The sequence below is a fragment of the Ailuropoda melanoleuca genome, chromosome 19, assembly GCF_002007445.2.
Source record: "Ailuropoda melanoleuca isolate Jingjing chromosome 19, ASM200744v2, whole genome shotgun sequence".
NCBI lineage: Eukaryota > Metazoa > Chordata > Mammalia > Carnivora > Ursidae > Ailuropoda > Ailuropoda melanoleuca.
This window is the reverse complement of record NC_048236.1, coordinates 1,945,049-1,963,095: the sequence shown is the minus strand read 5'-3', so window position 1 is coordinate 1,963,095 and position 18,047 is coordinate 1,945,049. Positions and strand designations below refer to the sequence as shown.

Genomic DNA, 18,047 nt, shown 5'->3' with positions numbered 1-18,047 from the left:
GGGCGGCTCAGTGAGGCGCGGGGCGGCCCGCTCTCGGGCGGCGGCGGCGGCAGCGGCGGCCTCCTGCCCGGGATCATCCCCGCCCGGCCCGGCCCGGCCCCGATCCTCCTCGGGCGACGGCGGAGGCAGCGGCGGAGCGGGGAGCTGCCCACAATGCACTGCGCCGCCAGCATCAGCACCAGCCCTGACATCACCGCCCCACCGCCCGGCTCTTACATCACCGCCCTTTCTCTGACATCACATTCCACTCCGCTCCTCTCTACGCCTGCAGCCGTGGGGTTCTCCTTCAGATGGTCCCGCTCCAGCTTTTCGGCTCTCCTCACTGGCTTCTGCGATTCAGTTGACTGTCAACCCCTACCCCGGCAGGGCCCCATCCCTCCTTACCTGTCCCCACAAACCTCATCTGTCTTGAGCATCTTATCTTCTCCCTTATCTTCTCCCCTCCCAGCAAGTCCCTGTCACTCGCTGCCTGTCCCTCAGCCTCAAATGATTGTCCCACTGCACCTTCCATGTGTTCATACTACTTTCTTCTAAACTCCTTTCCCTTCACCTGTACCCATTCTCCCATAGTCCCCGACGGCATTTCTTCTCACACATCCCTCGCCTAGAGCTCACCTCGCCACACATATGCCTCACCTCCTGGCTCAACCTGTTTCTCTGTGTCTTTGGCCCTTTCTCCCATTCGTTGGCTAATTCTGTCATTGTTTCTTACTGCTTACAAATAAGATGCACTCTTTTTATTTTTATTTTTTTAAAGATTTTATTTATTTATTTGAGAGAGAGAGCACAGGAGCAGGGGGAGGGGCAGAGGGAGAGGCAGACTCCCCACTGAGCAGGGAGCCTGTTATGGGGCTTGATCCCAGGACCTGGAGGTCATGACCTGAGCCAAAGGCAGATGCCTAATCAACTGACCCACCCAGGCGCCCAAAGATGCACTCTTTAAAAAAAAATTTTTTTTTAATTTATTTATTTGACAGAGACACACACAGGGAGAGAGGGAGCACAAGCAGGCGGAGTGGGAGAAGGAGAAGCAGGCTTCCCACTGAGCAGGGACCCTGATGCGGGGCTCCATCCCAGGACCCTGGGATCATGACCTGAGCCAAAGGAGACACTTAACCAGCTGAGCCACCCAGGCACCCCACGATGCACACTCTTTACTGTGACATTAAAAATTCTTCCCAACGTGGTAATAATACCATGTAGAGGTTATTACCACCCTTTTGACAAATTTGATTACTCAACATTCTCTGAACATACTTTGTACTTCGTCTCTCTCATCCTTTGTGCCTTCAACAAACGCATACTGAGGCCTCCATTAACAACGACAAACGGCACCATTTACTCTTGCCACACGCTGTTCTAACTTTACACATATTAACTCATTCAATCCTCATAACAACCCTACGATGCAGCCGTACTAATGTTATACCGATTTTATAGAGGAGGAAACTGAGAGACAGAGATTGAGTAATTTACTTAGGTTACACAGCTAGCAGGTGGCAGAGCTGGGATTCAAACTCTGGCTTCAGAGTCCATGCTTCTAACCACGATGCTGGGAGGAAGGACCACTGAGTCAGCAAGACCACTCAGAGGAGGTGGCTTCTAGTCTCCAGATCATTTTCTCCACCAATGAGGCAAAAGGCTTCAGCATAATCTGCCTCATGCCCCATGAACTATGAGGTTTTCCCACATCGGCTGGAGGGAACAGGCACTTTTTCCATTGCTGTGTGAGCTCTGGAGATTGTTCACTTTGCTGCTTTCAGGTGGTTGTTTTCCTGCTTCAGCGAGTTTCCCCACACACATGCTGATCAGTCCTAAGCCGACTGTCACAGAGATCACGCTGAAGACTCCCAAGCTCTCTCTTCCGTCCTGTGCTGTTCCACACACCAGCTGCCTTGGCCTCCGCGGACGCCCCACTCTGCGTCCTCAGCTCCAGGAGACAGCTGGGCTTAGCCTGGGTTCCTCCCCCCGGAAGCCTGGAAAACCTGCAGGCAACATGCTGGGGCAAACGAAAGCTCACCTGGCTGTTTTCGGATTTCAGGGATCCCTGTCCCACGATGCCTGATGGCCAGTGTTCCAAGCATCATTGTTTCATATACCCTGACCAGTTTTTTGCTTGTTAAACATGGGAGGCTCGACAGCAAAGGAAACCATCAGTAAAATGAGAAGGTAATCTATGGAATGGGAGAAAATGCTTGCAAATCATTTATCTGATAAAGGGTTAATACCTGAAATATATAAAGAACTCATCCAATTCAACAGGAAAAAAAAAAAAAGAACAGTCCACTTTAAAAATGGGCAGAGGATCTAAACTGACATTTTTTCCAAAAAAAGACATAAAAATGGCCAATAGGTAATGAAAATGTACCATATTACCCCAAGCCATCTATAGATTCAATGAAATCCCTATCGAGATTCCAATGACACTTTTTACAGAAGTAGAAAAAACAATCCTAATTTTTTTTTTAAGATTTTATTTATTTGACACAGAGAGAGAGCGGAGCACAAGCAGGGGGAGCGGCAGGCAGAGGGAGAGGGAGAAGGAGGCTCCCCTGCAGAGCAGGGAGCCCGATGCAGGACTCGATCCCAGAACTCTGGGATCATGACCTAAGCTGAAGGCAATCATTTAATCAACTGAGCCACCCAGGTGCCCCAACAATCCTAAAATTTATATAGAACTAAAAAGACCCTGAATAACTAAAGCAATCCTGAGAAAGAATGACGTGGGAAGCATCACACCTTCTGATTTCAAAGCTAGAGTATCAGAACAGTATGGTACCGGCATACAAACAGACACATAACAAATGGAACAGAATTGAGAGCACAAAAATAAACCCATGCATACACGGCCAACTAATATTTGACAAGGGAGCCAAGAATACTCAGTGAAGAAAAGACAATTTCTTCCATACAGATAGCCACCAGACACATGAAAAGATACTTAACATCACTAATCATCAGGGTAATGCAAATTAAAACCACAATGAGATATCACCTTATACCTCAGAACGGCCAGTATCAAAAAGACAAAAAATAACAAGTGTTGGACAGGATGTGGAGAAAAGGGAACCCTCAAGCACTGTTGGTGGGGATGTAAACTGATGCAACCACTGTGGAAAACAGTATAGAGGTTCCTCAAAAAACTAAAAATAGGGGCACCTGGCTAGTTCAGACGGCACAGCGGCAGACTCTTGATCTCAGGGTTGTTAAGTTCCAGCCCCACTAGAGATTACTTAAGAATAAAATGTTTAGGGGCGCCTGGGTGGCACAGCAGTTAAGCGTCTGCCTTCGGCTCAGGGCGTGATCCCGGCGTTATGGGATCGAGCCCCACATCAGGCTCTTCTGCTATGAGCCTGCTTCTTCCTCTCCCATTCCCCCTGCTTGTGTTCCCTCTCTCGCTGGCTGTCTCTATCTCTGTCGAATAAATAAATAAAATCTTTAAAAAAAAAAAAGAATAAAATGTTTAAAAAGAATGAAATCTTGCCAACTACAACAATGTGGATGGAGCTAGAGAGTATTATGCTAAGAGAAATAAGTTATTCAGCGGCTCAGTGGGTTAAACGTAACCTTCGTAACCTTCGGCTCAGGTCACGATCCCTGAGTCCTGGGATTGAATTCTGCATGGGGCTCCTTGCTCGGCAGGGAGCCTGCTTCTAATCTCTGCCTGCCGCTCCCCCTGTTTGCACTCACTCTCTCTAACAAATAAATAAGTAAAATCTTTTTAAAAAACAAAAAGAAAGAAAGAGCAAGGAAAGAAGGAAGGAAGGAAAGAAGGAAAGAAGGGAGGGAGGGAGGGAGAGAGGAAGGGAGGGAGGGAGGAAGGAAGGAAGGAAGCAAGGAAGGAAGGAAGGAAGGAAGGAAGGAAAAGAGAGAAAGAAAGGAAGAGAAAGAAAGAAACAGACTCAACTATAGAGAAAAGAATGATGGTTAGCAGAGGGGAGGGGGTGGGGGATGGGTGGAATAGGAATGGCAATTAAGGAGGGCACTTGTGATGAGCACCAGGCGATATATGAAGTGTTGAATCACTAAATTGTACACCTGAAAGTAATATTACACTGTATGTTAACTAACTGGAATTTAAACAAAAACTTGGGGGGAAAATCTTTAAAAAAAATACAAAAAACTGGGGTGCCTGGGTGGCTCAGTCGTTAAGCAACTGCCTTTGGCTAAGGGCGTGATCTCAGGGTCCTGGGATCGAGCCCTGCATCAGGCTCCTCCACTGGGAGCCTGCTTCTTCCTTCCCACTCCCCCTGCTTGTGTTCCCTGTCTCACTGGCTCTCTCTCTCTCTGTCAAATAAATAAATAAATAAAATCTTTTTAAAAAAAAATACAAAAAACTCCTAATGGGGCACCTGGGTGGCTCAATCCGTTAAGTGTCTGACACTTGGTTTCAGCTCAGGTCATAATCTCTGGGTCATGAACACAAGCCCCACGTCTGGCTCCAAGCTAAGCTCGGAGTCGGCTTGAGATTCTTTCCCCCTCCCATTCCCTTCCTCTCTGCTCCTCCCTTTGCTTGTGCACTACCCCCTTCTCTAACATAAATAAATAAATAAAATATTAAAAAAAAAACAAACCTAAAAATAGAAGTACCATATGACCCAGTAATTCCACTTCTGGGTATTTTCCTAAAGAAAATGAAAACAGTAATTTAAAAAGATATAAGCACCCTTGTAGTTCACTGCAGCAATATTCACAATAGCCATGACATAGAAGCAACCTAAGTGTCCACTGATACATGAACGGAGAAAGAAGATGTGGTATATAGAGACAGTGGAATATTACTCAGCCATAACGAAGAATGAGATCTTGCCACTCGTGACAACGTGGATGGACCCAGAGGGCGTTATGCTAAGTGAAATAAGTCAGACGGAGAAAGACAAATACTGTATGATTTCATTTATATGTGGAATCTAAAACAAACAACAACAATAAAGAGAAACAGACTCCTGAATACAGCGAACAAACATGGTTGTTGAGAGGGGAAGGCAGTGGGAGGATGGACAAGATCGGTGAAGGGAAGTGGGAGATACAGGATTCTAGTTACGGAATAAGTCATGGGGCTGAAAGGAAGAGCATAGGGAATGCAGTCAAAAGTACTCTAATAGCATTGTATGGTGACAGAGGGGGGCTACACTTGTGATGAGCATACATCTAGACTTGTCCAGTCACTGGGTGGTACACCTGAAACTAATGGAACATTGTGGGTCAACTACACTTCAATTAAAAGATTTTTGAAAAGACGGTCTCTTCAATAAATGCTGCTGAGAAAACTGGATAGTCACATGTAAAAGAATGAAGCTAAATCCCTATTTTATACCACTCACAAAAATTAACTCGAATTGGATTAAACTTTTTTTAGTTTTCTTTCTTTCTTTAAGATTTTATTTATTTATTTATCAGAGAGAGCGAGCACGATCAGGGGGAGTGGTAGCCAGAGGCAGAAGCAGGCTCCCCACTGAGCAGGGATCCCAGGCGTCCCTCTTTTTTATTTTATTTTTTTAAAGATTTATTTATTAGAGAGAGTGTGTGTGCACACACAAGCAGGGGGAGGGGCAGAGGGAGAGAGAGAATCTCAAGCAGACTCTGTGCTGTGCACGGAGCCTGATGTGGGGCTCGATCCCATGACCCTGACATCATGACCTGAGCCAAAACCAAGAGCCAGATGTTTAACCGACTAAGCCACCCAGGTGCCCCTCTAATTGGATTAAAGATTTAAATGTCAGACCTGAAGCCATAAAACTCCTAGAAGAAAACATAGGGAAAAAGCTCCTTTGCTTGCTTAGTGGCAATGATTTTTCTTTTAAAGATTTTATTTATTTATTTGACAGAGAGAGAGAGACAGCCAGCAAGAGAGGGAACACAGGCAGGGGGAGTGGGAAGAAGCAGCCTCTCAGCGGAGTAGCCTGATGCAGGGTTCAATCCCAGAACACCGGGATCATGCCCTGAGCTGAAGGCAGACGCTTAACGACTGAGCCACCCAGGCGCCCCTGGCAATGATTTTTTAATATGACATGTAAAGTAGAGGCAACAAACAAGAATAACTAAACAAGTAGGACTACATCAAAATAAAAAGCTTCTGCACAGGGGCGCCTGGGTGGCACAGCGGTTAAGCATCTCCCTTCGGCTCAGGGCGTGATCCCGGCGTTCTGGGATCGAGCCCCACATCAGGCTCCTCCACTGGGAGCCTGCTTCTTCCTCTCCCACTCCCCCTGCTTGTGTTCCCTCTCTCGCTGGCTGTCTCTATCTCTGTCAAATAAATAAATAAATAAAATCTTTAAAAAAAAAAAACAACAAAAACCCAGAATGATATGTCACCTTGTGCTTGTTAGAATGGCTATGTTCAATCTTAAGAAAAAACAGCAAAAACAAACTCATAGATACAGAGAACAGATTGGGGGTTACCAGAGTCAAGAGAGGAGCAGAGGGAGAAGCAGACTCCCCGCTAAGCAGGGAGCCTGACGCGACACTCGATCCCAGGACCCTAGGATCATGACCTGAGCTGAAGGCAGACGCCTCACCAACTGAGCCACCCAGGCGCCCCCAGACAACACTTTAAATGACACCACAGGTCCATAATCACTAACTCCAGACTATAGGAAATTCAGCAGAACAAATGAGGGGACTGGGGGGAGACGATATGCAGCGGTAACATGTTGATTCAAATAGTCTCCAAAGATATATCAACCAATCAGAACATGTGGACTTATATGTGGCTTCTGCTTTTAAACAAACTGTAAACGAACATTTATAACTTTTCTAAGACAACTGGAGATTTGAACTGTGGTAGAATACTTGATGATGTTAAAAAAAATCTTAAGTATTTTAGCTGGGATAATGGTATTATGGTTAAATTTTTTTTTTTTTAAAGAGTATCTTGGGGCGCCTGGGTGGCTCAGTAGGTGAAGTGTTTGACTCTTGGTTTCAGCTCAGATCATGATCTCAGGGGTCCTGAGATCAAGCCCATGTTGGGCTGAGCAGGGAGGCTGCCTTGGATTCTTTCTCCCTCTCCCTCCTGCTCTCTCCCTCTCAAATAAATAAATAAATAAATAAATAAATAAATAAATAAATAAAATCTTTAAAAAATAATAAAATAAAAATTAAAAGAGTATCTTTTAAAGGTACATATTAAAATATTTACCAAAAAATGCAATCTTGAATTTGCGTCGAAACAGTAGAGTGGCGATGCCTGGGTGGCTCAGTCGGTGAAGCTTCTGCCTTCGGCTCAGGTCAGGATCCCAGGGTCCTCGATTGAGCCCCACCCCACATTGGGCTCTCTGATCAGCGGAGAGCTTGCTTCTCCCTCTCCCTCTGCCGGCCTGCCCCTCCCCCTGCTTGTGCTCTCTCTTTCACTATCTCTCTCTGTGTCAAACAAATAAATAAAATCTTAAAAAAAAAACAACATAAAACAGTAGAGCAAGGAAATTCAATATGGGTACGGAGATGAAACCAGATTGGCCATAAATTGATAATTGTTGAGGCTCATTACATTGTTCCCTATTTCCCCTGCTTTAGTTTTGCTTTTTAAAAAATAGCTTTATGAAGTATAATTTACATATCAATACATTCTATCAATTGTAAGTGTAAAATTTAATAATATTTTGTGAACATCGATGTTAAATGATTCCATTTAAATGAAATGTCCAGAAAAGCCCTATTTGGAGACAGAAAGCAGATCATTTAAATGAGATTAAGGGTGGGAGCGCCTGGGTGCCTCAGCTGGTTAAGCGCGGGACTCCTGACTTCAGCTCCGGTCAGGATCTCAGCATTGTGAGGTTGAGCTCAGGCTCTGTGCTGGGCATGGAGCCTGCTTAAGATTCTCTCTCTCTCTCCCCCTCTGCCCCTCCCCCCACATGTGAGTGCTCTCTCTCTAAAAAAAAAAAAAAAAAAAAAAAAAAAAAAAATTTTTAATGGAATGNTGCACTATGTATATAAGTCTGGCATTGTGTGTAATGCCAACAGTTCTGCGGAACCGAACAATGAGTCATTTGTGGAGCACCCCGTGTTCTGTAAAGTGCTCTCACGAACTTCCTCAGAACTGCACCGTACTCGAACAAACCGTGTAAGGTGGGGTAACATTTCTTACTTAGGGATAAGGAAACTGAGGCTCAGAGGCTTTAAGGAGCCTGCTCCAGGTCACAGAGCTAGCAAGTCGTAACTTGTCTGACAAGTAGTTAACGGGACTAGGACTCCATCCGTGCCCCCTCAGGCTGCCTCACTAGATTGCCCACCCGCCTCGCTCCCCCCATGCCATCCCCATCCTCCCACCTCAGGCCTCCCTGCGTGGAGCTGGAGGACGGAGCTGGGAGCCACCGCTGGCTCTGCATCCTCCCCCACCTGACAGCGGACAGAGAGCCAACTTCAGGGCCTTGCTTGCCAGTGTTTCTCTTCTTTCTCCTTCAGCCTGAGGTGGGAGGGGGAGGCCAGCCACATCACCAGTGTGAGCCCTGAGGAGATAGAGGCCAGTCTATGTTCTTTAAGACACAGAGGCAGAAATAGGATGCAGTGTCCGTACGCGCATATACGGGTTCCTCTCTGTGGGAAGAACGGAAGGAAGGCGTGAGCCAGGGTAAGGAGGGTAGAGGAAGGTGCCCGTCACGTCATCTGGCACATGAGGCTTCTTTCCTAAAGGGGCCTGAAGGTGCGTGTGAGTGTGTGTGAGAGAGGGGGCCTGGGGCACTATCAGACGGCTCTGCATACATGTTTGGCCCATGGTCTGTGTACCTGTGGCTGGGCCCACCAGGGGGCAGAGATATCCGAAAATCTCTTGTGTCTTTGCACTTTTTTTAGGTTTATTTATTTAAGTAATGTCTACACCCAATGTGGGGCTCGAATTCACAACCCCGAGATCAAGAGTCTTATGCTCTGCCAGCTGAGCCCGCCAGGCCCCCCGTGCCTTTGCATTTTTATTTGTTATTTTTTAAAAAGATTTATTTATTTATTTATTTATTTTATTTATTTGAGAGCGAGAGAGAGCGTGCATGTGTGCGAGCAAGCAAGGCCCGATCCCACGACCCTGAGATCATGACCTGAGCCAAAATCAAGAGTCAGTGGCTCAGCTGACTTGAGTCACCCAGGCGCCGTGTCTTTGCGTTTTTAAAAAGTATTATTGTGTCTGCCCTGTAGCCCCATACTCTGGTATTTCATAGTTACCATTCAGGAAGAATTCGGAAGGAAGTCCGACAGAGCTTTCCTCTAGGGAATGGTATTGGGGTCACAGGACTCACTTTCCACCAAGGACTCTCTTGTTCCATTTGATTTTTCTTGTCCTGTGTTTCTTTATTTTCATTACATAATGAGGGGTTATAATTGGTGTTATCAGTGAACAATGGTGAGCCAGCCTCCCTGAAGATCCTGCCTCCATCAGCCTACTGTAGGGCTGGGCAGATTACAAAGTGCTGGCAAATATAACTTCTCAGCTGAATCACTCATTCATTCAACAAATATTTGATAAATCGTTCCTCTGTGTCCAACACAGTTCTAGAAGTTAGGGATATAGCAGTGAACAAAACAGAGAAAAGTTCCTGCCCTCCTGGGGACTTACATTCTACTGCATAGGGAAAGACAACAAAATTCATCAGTGTGCTGGGGAGCAGGATAAAAGGTAAGGCAGGGAAGGGCAATGGGGAGGACAGGAAACAGGAGGCTGCCATGTTGAATAGGATGGTCAGGGAAGATGACCTGTGAAGACCGGGAAGAGGTGAGGGAGTGCTCCAGGGAGCAACCTGGGAGAAGAAGGTTCCAGGCTACAGCAAATGCAGAGGGCATGGCCAGCATGCTTGAGGAAGGGCCAAGAAAGCCAGCGTGGCTGCAGAAAGTGAGAGTCGTAAGAGGTGGGGTTAGGGAGGTAGGGTCACCAGAGCATGCACCTGCGTCTCGCTGCGATGGGGGAAGGCCCGGGCCCAGGGGCGCAGGAGGGCTGGAGTGTGGGCGACCAGCTGCAGTGACCAAGCCCGGGAGGCCATGGTTTTCCAGCCGTGCCGTCGTCAGCGTCTGGAGGCTAACGCCGGGCTCCCAGCTCGCCCCCCGCTCGCAGGAGCCGCCTCCGGGGACCCAGGGCGGAGTCCTGGGCCGGCCGGGTCACGTGGCCGCGAGCGGGCGCCCCCTGGCGCGGGGAGAGGAGCAGCGGCCGCGGCGGCGGGATGGCGGCGGCGGTGTCCGGAGCGCGGGAACGCGGGGAGCCGGGCCAGCCGGGCCGCCGGGCGCTGTACTTCTGCGGGAGCGTCCGCGGCGGGCGCGAGGACCGGGCGCTGTACGGGCGGATCGTGTCGCGGCTGCGGCGCTTCGGGGCGGTGCTCACGGAGCACGTGGCGGCCGCCGAGCTGGGCGCGCGCGGTGAGACGGGCGGCTGGGCGCGGTGAGGCGGGCGGGTCCCGCCCGACTACCTAGATTGCACTCCGGCCGCGGATCCCCCTGGCCCGGAGACAGTCCTCTCCTGCCAAGCCGGGAAAGGGAGGCAGGGCTCGGACAGCGTGGGTCCCAGGGAGCTTGCGGGTGGGAGCCCGGGCTCCGCGTTCATTTGTTCTCTTGACTTTGATTCTTTCCTGGAGAACTTTCTTCTCCTCTTTCCAGGGACGGAGCAGGGAGGAGCAGAGTGAGAATGAATGGGGCTGCTGCAGTTCCCGCCTCACGCGCAGCCATCTGCTCCCCCACCTGCTTCCCCCTTGGCGGTCAAAGTACCCGCTCTCTCTTGGACCCCACGAACCCGAGTTTTCCCCGCCACCATCTCTCTCACGTCTTCTCATCAGGCTGTTTACTTCCTGGCTGCTGGGTCTTTCTAAAGCGTGGCTTTTTTCAGTTTTGGTCTGCAATCTCCGCGAGTCTTCTAGTTTGAAAGTTGTGCCTAGAACTCACTGCACTTCTGCTCAGAAAAACTTTTAAGTGCTTTCCCCTCGCCAGACCCAGCAGCGGAGCCAGGTTTTGTGGGATCTAACGCAATTCTGAGAGACCTCTTTAAAAAGGTGTGATGTAGTTTTTGGAATGTTGGTGAGGTTGGGGTCCAGAGCCCGTGGCCAAGAAAGAATTCTTGAAATGTTTTTGGTGCAAAAAGGTGAATTTATAAGCGCAAGGACAGGACTTGTGGGCAGAAAGAGCTGCTGCACTGGGGTTGCGAGGAACGGCTGATTATATACTTGAGAGTTGGGAGAGGTAAGGAAAAAGGAAGGTGTCCAAGAGGGCTTTGATATTGCTGAAGAAGATACTGGAGGGCTTGCCATTGTCAGGCCAAGGTGGTTTTCCCCTCTAGCAAAGCATTAAGACTGTTGGGAGCTTCCTGGAGGAACATTATACTCTGCCTGTCTCAAGTATTTGTCACTGGGCTACAGGTTCTAAGGGCATTTCATTTTTACCTACATTTCCTTCTACATTTGTTTCCGACATCCCTGTGGAGGGAAGAGTGATGTTAGGGCTACAGGAAATTGAGTTATGGTTCTCTGGAAGTTAGGTTATTGGTAAGAATGCTTTTTCCTTGTAAATCACTAAGACATTGGTAAACTGTTGGGAGACTCCTGTCCTCCTGGCTGTGGTCTCTATGAGTTCACCATTTGTGTTTCCTTCTGTTAGTTTAGGGCAGGCAGGAGTGCCTGAGGAAGGTCCCGCAGACCCCACCTCGGAGTGGGGCAGGGGTTGCCCCGTCAGCTTGTGCTTTGTCCTCAGCTTGCCTTCTGCTCCCTCATCAGGTGAAATCCCAAACCAAAACTGCTAGGGCGTTGGAAAGGGCCTGTGCAGGTGCGGGACCCTGAAACTTAAAGGTTCCTTGGTTTCAGGGCATGTCCTGTCCGTGCCCCCCCCCACCACCACAGTGGTTCTGGAATTTAGTGTGTTCAAATGTAGTCTGAGGGAACTTGTTTAAAATGCAGGTTCACATCGCCATCTGGGGTGAAGGCTTAGGATGTATTTTTAACAAGCTCTCCAGGGATTCTTCTGATTGGAGCAGTAACATTTCTTCAAGCCAGAACTGAGAGCCTTCGCCTCTGACCCGTTAGGCCCACTCCTACCTTCCTTCCCACCACGTCCTACTGGTCATGCGTTGTACTCCTGCACTGGTGCTCAAAGTTTGGTGGGGCTCACAGTCGCCCGGAGAGCTCATGAAGCAGCCGGCGTGCTCTCAAGCTGTCAGCTGATGCTGGCGCCCAGCAAAGCTGGAGAAGCACTCGGTCAGGCTCTGGTCGTTCAGCCTTTCTTTGCACAGGCAGGGGCTCTTGCTCCTGCCCGCCGTTTTCCACCCCGCGCCCCAGGCGGCTATTCCTCCTCCCATCTCTGATCCCTGACCCACAGTGAGGTATAGTCCTTCCCGCAGTCTCCTCTGTATCCCTCATCTGGCCCTGACCACATCCCTCCTGGAAGTTTTCTTGTGACTATTCCATTTCATCCTTTCCCTGGAGCTTTAGTGTCGAGTGGGTCCGCGGAGGTCACCTGGCATGCCTTCCTGCCCTCCCTGAGCAGGACACATATGGGGGTGGCGAGGGCAGAAGAGAAGTACTGAGTGCTGAGGAACAGGCAGGGGCTTAGCCTTAACCAGTTTTTCCTCCTCCACAGGGGAAGAGGTTGCTGGGGGTGACAGGCTCATCCATGAGCGGGACCTGGCCTGGTTGCAGCAGGCAGATGGTGAGCGGTCCCCCCTCCCACCCACAAACTCCTCTGGGGTGTTAGATCCCCTGGACATGCCTGTCGTCCACACCTGGGAGTACCCTTCTCACCATATCCAGACTCTGTAATCTGTCCCTTAGTAAGCCCCAGTCTCTTCTTTCTTCCCAGTGGTGGTGGCAGAAGTGACCCAGCCATCGTTGGGTGTGGGCTATGAGCTGGGCCGGGCCGTGGCCCTCAATAAGCGGGTCCTGTGCCTCTTCCGTCCGCAGTCTGGCCGAGGTGAGCACTCCAAGCCCTGGGCAGCCCCTCCTCCCGCCCCAGCTTTCTGCAGACCAGCCCTTGGGGGCTCTGAGGACAGTGCCTACCCCTAGAATGGGACAGGGAAGGGAGTGGGGAGGGAGCGTGGATGGAAGGCACCTTCACCTCCCTCCGCCCTCCCCAGTGCTTTCAGCCATGATCCGAGGAGCAGCAGATGGCTCGAGGTTCCAGGTGTTGGACTACGAGGAGGGCCAGGTGGAGGCCATGCTGGATCGGTACTTTGAGGCTGACCCTCCCTAGCAGGGGGCTGCCTCCCCTGACCCAACTGCTCCATTTAACCCCACTTTGTTAATTCTTCTAATCCCAGACTCTGCCCTAGTACCCTTCCTACCTCTTTGCCCCAGCTTCAAATTAAAAGGTATGTTTAAAATTCTACCTATGTCTATATGAGTTGGGGGGGGGCGGGACATGTCCTCAGGAATATCCTTTTCTTTCCTGCTTCACTTCAAGGTGTAGAGAGACCCATTAACATTCTGTACCCCAGGTTCCCCAAGAGAGAGTACTTCCTAATGCTCTCAGACTCCTGCCAGGAACGTTCAAGAGTTTGGAGGAAGGCTGGGGCGGGGCGGGGGGCGGTGGTGGCTGTTTCTCAGTCTCCTCTGACGCTGGGTGGGGCCTGGGGCAAGCCGACAGGCCTGCATCTGGCCCTGGACCGCGTGGACCTTCATTTCCCTTTGTCAGCTTAGGTCAAATTGGTCTGCTTGGTGCCTTTTCTGAGAACACAAGTGTCTGGAGGTCTAAAAGAAAAGTGAAGAATGAGGGTCGGGGGTATGTAGAGGGAGCGGGGAGCTGACGCTAGCCTTTGGGGACGCAGCTGCGCAGACCGCTTGCAGAGAAGTATTTGGAAAAAAGTGTATTCAGTAAACAGAAGGTACTGCAGACACGGAATCGCCTCCCCCAACGATGGCAGGAAGGGGCGACCTCACCCCCTCGGCCCTCATCCGGGGCTGGCTCCAGGTGTTCCCTGTGTCCTGCCCCTCAGTCATAGGCCTCATCATCCTCCTCCTCGTCACCGAAGAAGAAAGTGTCTCGGTCCAGGTTCTCAGACTCCTCGTCATAGGAAAAGCTGTCGTTGTCCAGCTCCTCATCAAACTCGTCCTGCTGCCACTCGGGCACGTCGTCATCGTCGTCGTCGTCCTCATCCACCTCCAGCCCCGAGGAGCCCTGGGACCTGGGGAGGGAGGGAGAGAGCCATCCTCAGCCCCAGGCGAAGCCACACGGCGCCCACGCCCCTGCGGCGGCTCTGCCCACCCTACTCACTGACTGCCAGGCACGTTGGATCCTTTCGCCTCTCGGGCCTCTAACGATGGGCTCTGCAGACCAACCCGGAAGTCCTGGTGAGGAGCCAGGGAGATGTGGGAAGTCGGAGAGTAGAGGAGGACCTGGGCCTCTGCCCAGCATTCCTTCACCCACCGTTCTCTGCTGGCCTCCCCCACAAAGGTGCTCCCGCCTCCTCTCCCTCCCTCATCCAGGGACTCCACAGCCCCAAGCCTGCGTGTCCCGGAACTCGGGCAGTCTCCGGGGACATGGGTCACGCTGGCGAGGCCCCCCCCATCCCTGCGCTTCAGGAGCTAACGCTGTATGTTCCTGTCCTGTCTGCCCAAGTTATTTACTCCTCTGTAAGCTCCCTGAGGGCAGGACTCCTCGTTTAGACGAAACATCGGTGTTTCAGCCTGGGAAGAACCTCAGTGGATCCCGATCCCAACGTCCCACTTGATAAGTATGGGAAAGTTCCCAGAGTGAGCACGCATCTGGGCAAATACCCCTGATGTGGGCAGACTCTATTCTGTAGCACTCGCCAGGTGGCTGAGTGGCAGAGCCCAGCTGCATCTGGGAGGCTGGCCTAGGAGCTGGGTGCGTGCCCAGGTCTCCACACAGCCCTTTCCTCTTCGCTGCCTTTCCTTTTGCAGGCCCCCCAGGGCAGGGGCTGTGTTGGGCCCAGGAGGCCAGGGTGGGCTGCGCACCTGCATAGAATGCTGCAGGATAGCCAGCAGCCTCTCCTGGATCCTCCGCAGCAGCTCCAGGCCCGTGCTAAGGCAGTCAGCTCGCAGAAGGCGCAGGGATGAGGCCAGGTCTCGGCACCGCAGCAGCGTCTCCTCTGCAGAGGGGGCAAGACACAGGGGCTCCCTCCCTCCTTCCACTCCTTCCTTCAAACACCTACTGAACATCTACCAAGTCCTACCAACACCTGCCAGGCAGGGCTCTAGACTAGACATTCGTTCTCGGGGCACCTCCGTCCCAGTGGAGGGGGGCAGACAGTAATTGAATAGGTCAGGTGAAGGCCTGTGCCCTTAGGCACCTTATGGCAAGTACCACATACCTTCATACCTGAATTCTAAAAGGCTGGTATCGATGATAAGGCTGTGAAGAATGAGGAGGACAGTGCGGTGGGGAGCTGGGTTGGGGGTGCTGTTTCGCCCACTGTTTGCTGGGAGGGGATGCTGGGGGGTGCAGATGGGAAAGGAGTGTGCAAGCGGGTTGGGGGGCGGGCCGCACCGAGGAGTATCTGTAGGGCGTTGGTGTGCAGCTCCAGGTTCTCGGTCTGCTGTTCCACCACATCCATGTGCTCCGTGTCCTGGTTATAGAAGCTGTACACACAGGCGTAGGCCAGCACCTGTGGGAGCCCAAGTCGGCCTTTCCTTGCTTAGCCTCGGCACCTCCCCACTCCCAGAGGGTTAGAGCCCAGTGGCCCAGCACCCCCCGACCCCGACCTTGCGAGCCTGCTCCAGTGCCCGGCAGGCGTCACTGAGGAAGGTGAAGGATTTGGGGGGTGGCACCTCGTGGATGGCAGACACGCGGTCCCGCAGGCTCACAGCGAACTCCTGTGCAGGGTGAGGGGATCAGTGTGGCCGGCAGCCCTCCCCACCCGCCCACAACGGCTTCGCACGCACTCCATGCGGATCTTGGGCCCCTGGCCGGCCGTCCACCCCAGCCCTTCGAGCTTCTCACCCACGCGACTGTTTGCTCCCTGCTCACCCGGGCCTGGTGATGGAAAGTACATCTCTCGTTATAGTCCTGAAACCGCTTCTCCTGGCGAGCTGCTCTGCTTACCTGGTAGGGACAGGTTGAGACGGAGGGCTCTGGGGTGCTCTGCTGGGCAGGATGGGGTGAACACACTAGGCACCCTGGCATACAGGCCTTCGGACACTTCACCCAGACCTTTTCATTTAATCCTGACTGTGTGAAGTAGGTCACATCACTCTCCCCTTCTGCAGCAGAGGGTGCTGAGGCGTGGGCGAGGAAACTGGCCAAAAGCCACCTACTAAGCAGCGGTGCCTGGCTCTGATGCGAGGCCCAGGCTCTGCTCTGCTCTGGCTTGGTGCCTCTGAGGAGGCACGGACCTCCCAGGACAGAACTCCCAGCACCTGCAGGCCCAGGTGGTTTCTGTCTTCCCACTGAGCCTCTGTCCCAACAGCTGTCCAGCTGCTCAGGACAGAGCCCACTCTGCCCAGCATGCCATCCTGACTGCCCTTGGGCCTCCCGGCCCCAGCCCCAGCCCTGGCCCCTTACCATGGCGGAGCAGTTGTAGTAGTCTTTGTGATTTGGCTTCCAGGACTTGAGACAGCGCCAGCAGAATCCATGGTTGCATTTGGCACAGGTCATGCTAAGGAGGAAGCTGGCTGGTCAGAGCAACACCCGGGAACCGAGAACACCCGGATGAGACCTGGAGGCCCCACTGAACCTGCCCTGGCCCCTCCGTGCCCTAACAGTCTCTAACCTTACCAATCCCTAGTGCACGCACCCTCACTTCCAAGCCCCTTACAGTGCAGACTTAAAAGCAGGGGAAGGAGTGTAAAGGAGCAGCAGTCACCGGAGGTTGCCACGACAGGGGTGGTGACTGTCCTCCTCTGCTCAGCTCTCTGGTAAGCTCCACGGGCCCTCCATACTGCCAGGCCTCCCACCCTCTCCCGTGACCTCTGACCCCACCAACACCCGCAGTACCCCCTCTTACTGCAGACACCCCTCGTTCTTCTCAATGGGAGCCTGGCAGCTGGGACAGCGCTTGGAGATGAGCTTGGCCAGGTGCTTGCTCTGGGCCTCCACGCTCATGCCGTCGTAGTAGCCGCCGTCATCGACCCACTGGGACATGTGGCCACAGCTGGCAGGGTAGTGCGCCTAGAGCAGGAGGGGGCCGGGAGGACACGGCTGAGCCCTGAGCCCTGGCCAAGGGTGGTGCCGTGGGTGTACAGGGGAGGGAGGTCGCATGTGGAGGACTGCAGGCGGAGGAACAGAGCTCAACCCGATGGCAGAGGGTGAGGACAAGGCAGAGTGCGTGAGTGTGTGTGTGTATGTGTGGCAGAGAGGGGTGCTGGCAGATGAGGGGTGTAGGCCTTGCTCAGGGGCAGGGCTGGGCAGGTACCCACCTCAGGGAAACTACAGTTAAAGCAGGAGGCCCAGCCACACTTGGAGCAGGTGGTCCCACAGCCCAGGCCCTGGCGGCACAGGATGCGGTCACAGCCCTGGGGGTTGGTGCACCAGGTCAGGTTGGAGCAGCTCTCCACGTAGCCACGCAGGAGGGCCTTCTCGTACTGTGGAGACATAGGTGCCACCAGGTGAGGGCACCGCTCTCCAGGACACCACACCTCTGTAACCACCACCCCTCCCCACCCCGCCCCCTGCATGTCAGTCCACTCCCTGGGGCCTGCCCCTCTGGCTGCATACCCCCGCCTCCCACAGAAAAGGGGCTACCTTGGAGATGACATCTGGGGAGGAGACAATGGCCCGGATGAAGGCTCCAGTGGGCTGCGCAGGGCAGTCGGCAATGGGGCAGGTGCAATTCAACACAAGGTTCTGCTCAATCCGAGTTGTCAGATACTCATTCCAGCAAGACTGGGGGGGGGGAAGGAGGGGCTGCTCAGGGACAGCGGGAGAGCAGCACAGGACGCTGGTGTCCTGGTAACTCACCTAGCACCCATTCCTGACGATACGGAAGGCCAGAGACAAGCCTGCTCCCAAGCAACCTCAAACCGGACCCTAACTTTTCTGGCTTTTATGGGTTTTCCTGGGATTGGCCCAAATCACAGCTCGCTTTGAGAATGTGTGGGTCAGGACAGTGGTCTCATTTTAATTATTGCTGGGATGGACGTGGAGGGAATGGGTAAGACAATCAAGAAAAAGGAGATGATTCAAGTGCTAAGAAAGAA

The 18,047-nt window shown here is 52.3% G+C and overlaps 2 protein-coding genes across 9 annotated transcripts in view; one reads left to right on the top strand and one right to left on the bottom strand.

Annotated features, from left to right (window-relative positions):
- Positions 1-10,088: 10,088 nt before the first annotated feature.
- DNPH1 (2'-deoxynucleoside 5'-phosphate N-hydrolase 1) lies at positions 10,089-13,278 on the top strand. Its single transcript, XM_034648241.1, has 4 exons — positions 10,089-10,332; positions 12,535-12,603; positions 12,754-12,864; positions 13,028-13,278. The coding sequence occupies exons 1-4, from the start codon at positions 10,140-10,142 to the stop codon at positions 13,141-13,143; spliced, it is 489 nt and encodes a 162-aa protein (XP_034504132.1). The 5' UTR covers positions 10,089-10,139; the 3' UTR covers positions 13,144-13,278.
- CUL9 (cullin 9) overlaps positions 13,254-18,047 on the bottom strand; it is a 46,478-nt gene continuing 41,684 nt past the window's right edge. For 3 of the 8 annotated variants that reach the window (XM_034648235.1, XM_034648237.1, XM_034648236.1), the window contains 10 exons: positions 17,593-17,733; positions 17,268-17,432; positions 16,856-17,019; positions 16,414-16,507; positions 15,880-15,996; positions 15,615-15,725; positions 15,400-15,517; positions 14,868-15,001; positions 14,164-14,237; positions 13,738-14,074 (listed from right to left, as the gene is read on the bottom strand). In XM_034648235.1, coding sequence (XP_034504126.1) covers positions 13,882-14,074; positions 14,164-14,237; positions 14,868-15,001; positions 15,400-15,517; positions 15,615-15,725; positions 15,880-15,996; positions 16,414-16,507; positions 16,856-17,019; positions 17,268-17,432; positions 17,593-17,733 — 1,311 coding nt within the window. In that variant the 3' untranslated portion in view covers positions 13,738-13,881. Of the gene's footprint in view, positions 13,641-13,737; positions 14,075-14,163; positions 14,238-14,867; positions 15,002-15,021; positions 15,265-15,399; positions 15,518-15,614; positions 15,726-15,879; positions 15,997-16,413; positions 16,508-16,855; positions 17,020-17,267; positions 17,433-17,592; positions 17,734-18,047 lie in introns of those variants that run through there. The other 5 variants (XM_019794398.2, XM_019794399.2, XR_004622092.1 and 2 more) reach the window with 4 other exon arrangements.

Excerpts from the sequence above, each read along its gene's own strand:
- DNPH1 (XM_034648241.1), top strand. The coding sequence starts at position 10,140 with ATGGCGGCGGCGGTGTCCGGAGCGCGGGAACGCGGGGAGCCGGGCCAG. Across the intron at positions 10,333-12,534 it reads CGCCGAGCTGGGCGCGCGCG|GGGAAGAGGTTGCTGGGGGT; the intron begins GTGAGACGGGCG and ends CCTCCTCCACAG. Across the intron at positions 12,865-13,027 it reads CCGTCCGCAGTCTGGCCGAG|TGCTTTCAGCCATGATCCGA; the intron begins GTGAGCACTCCA and ends CGCCCTCCCCAG.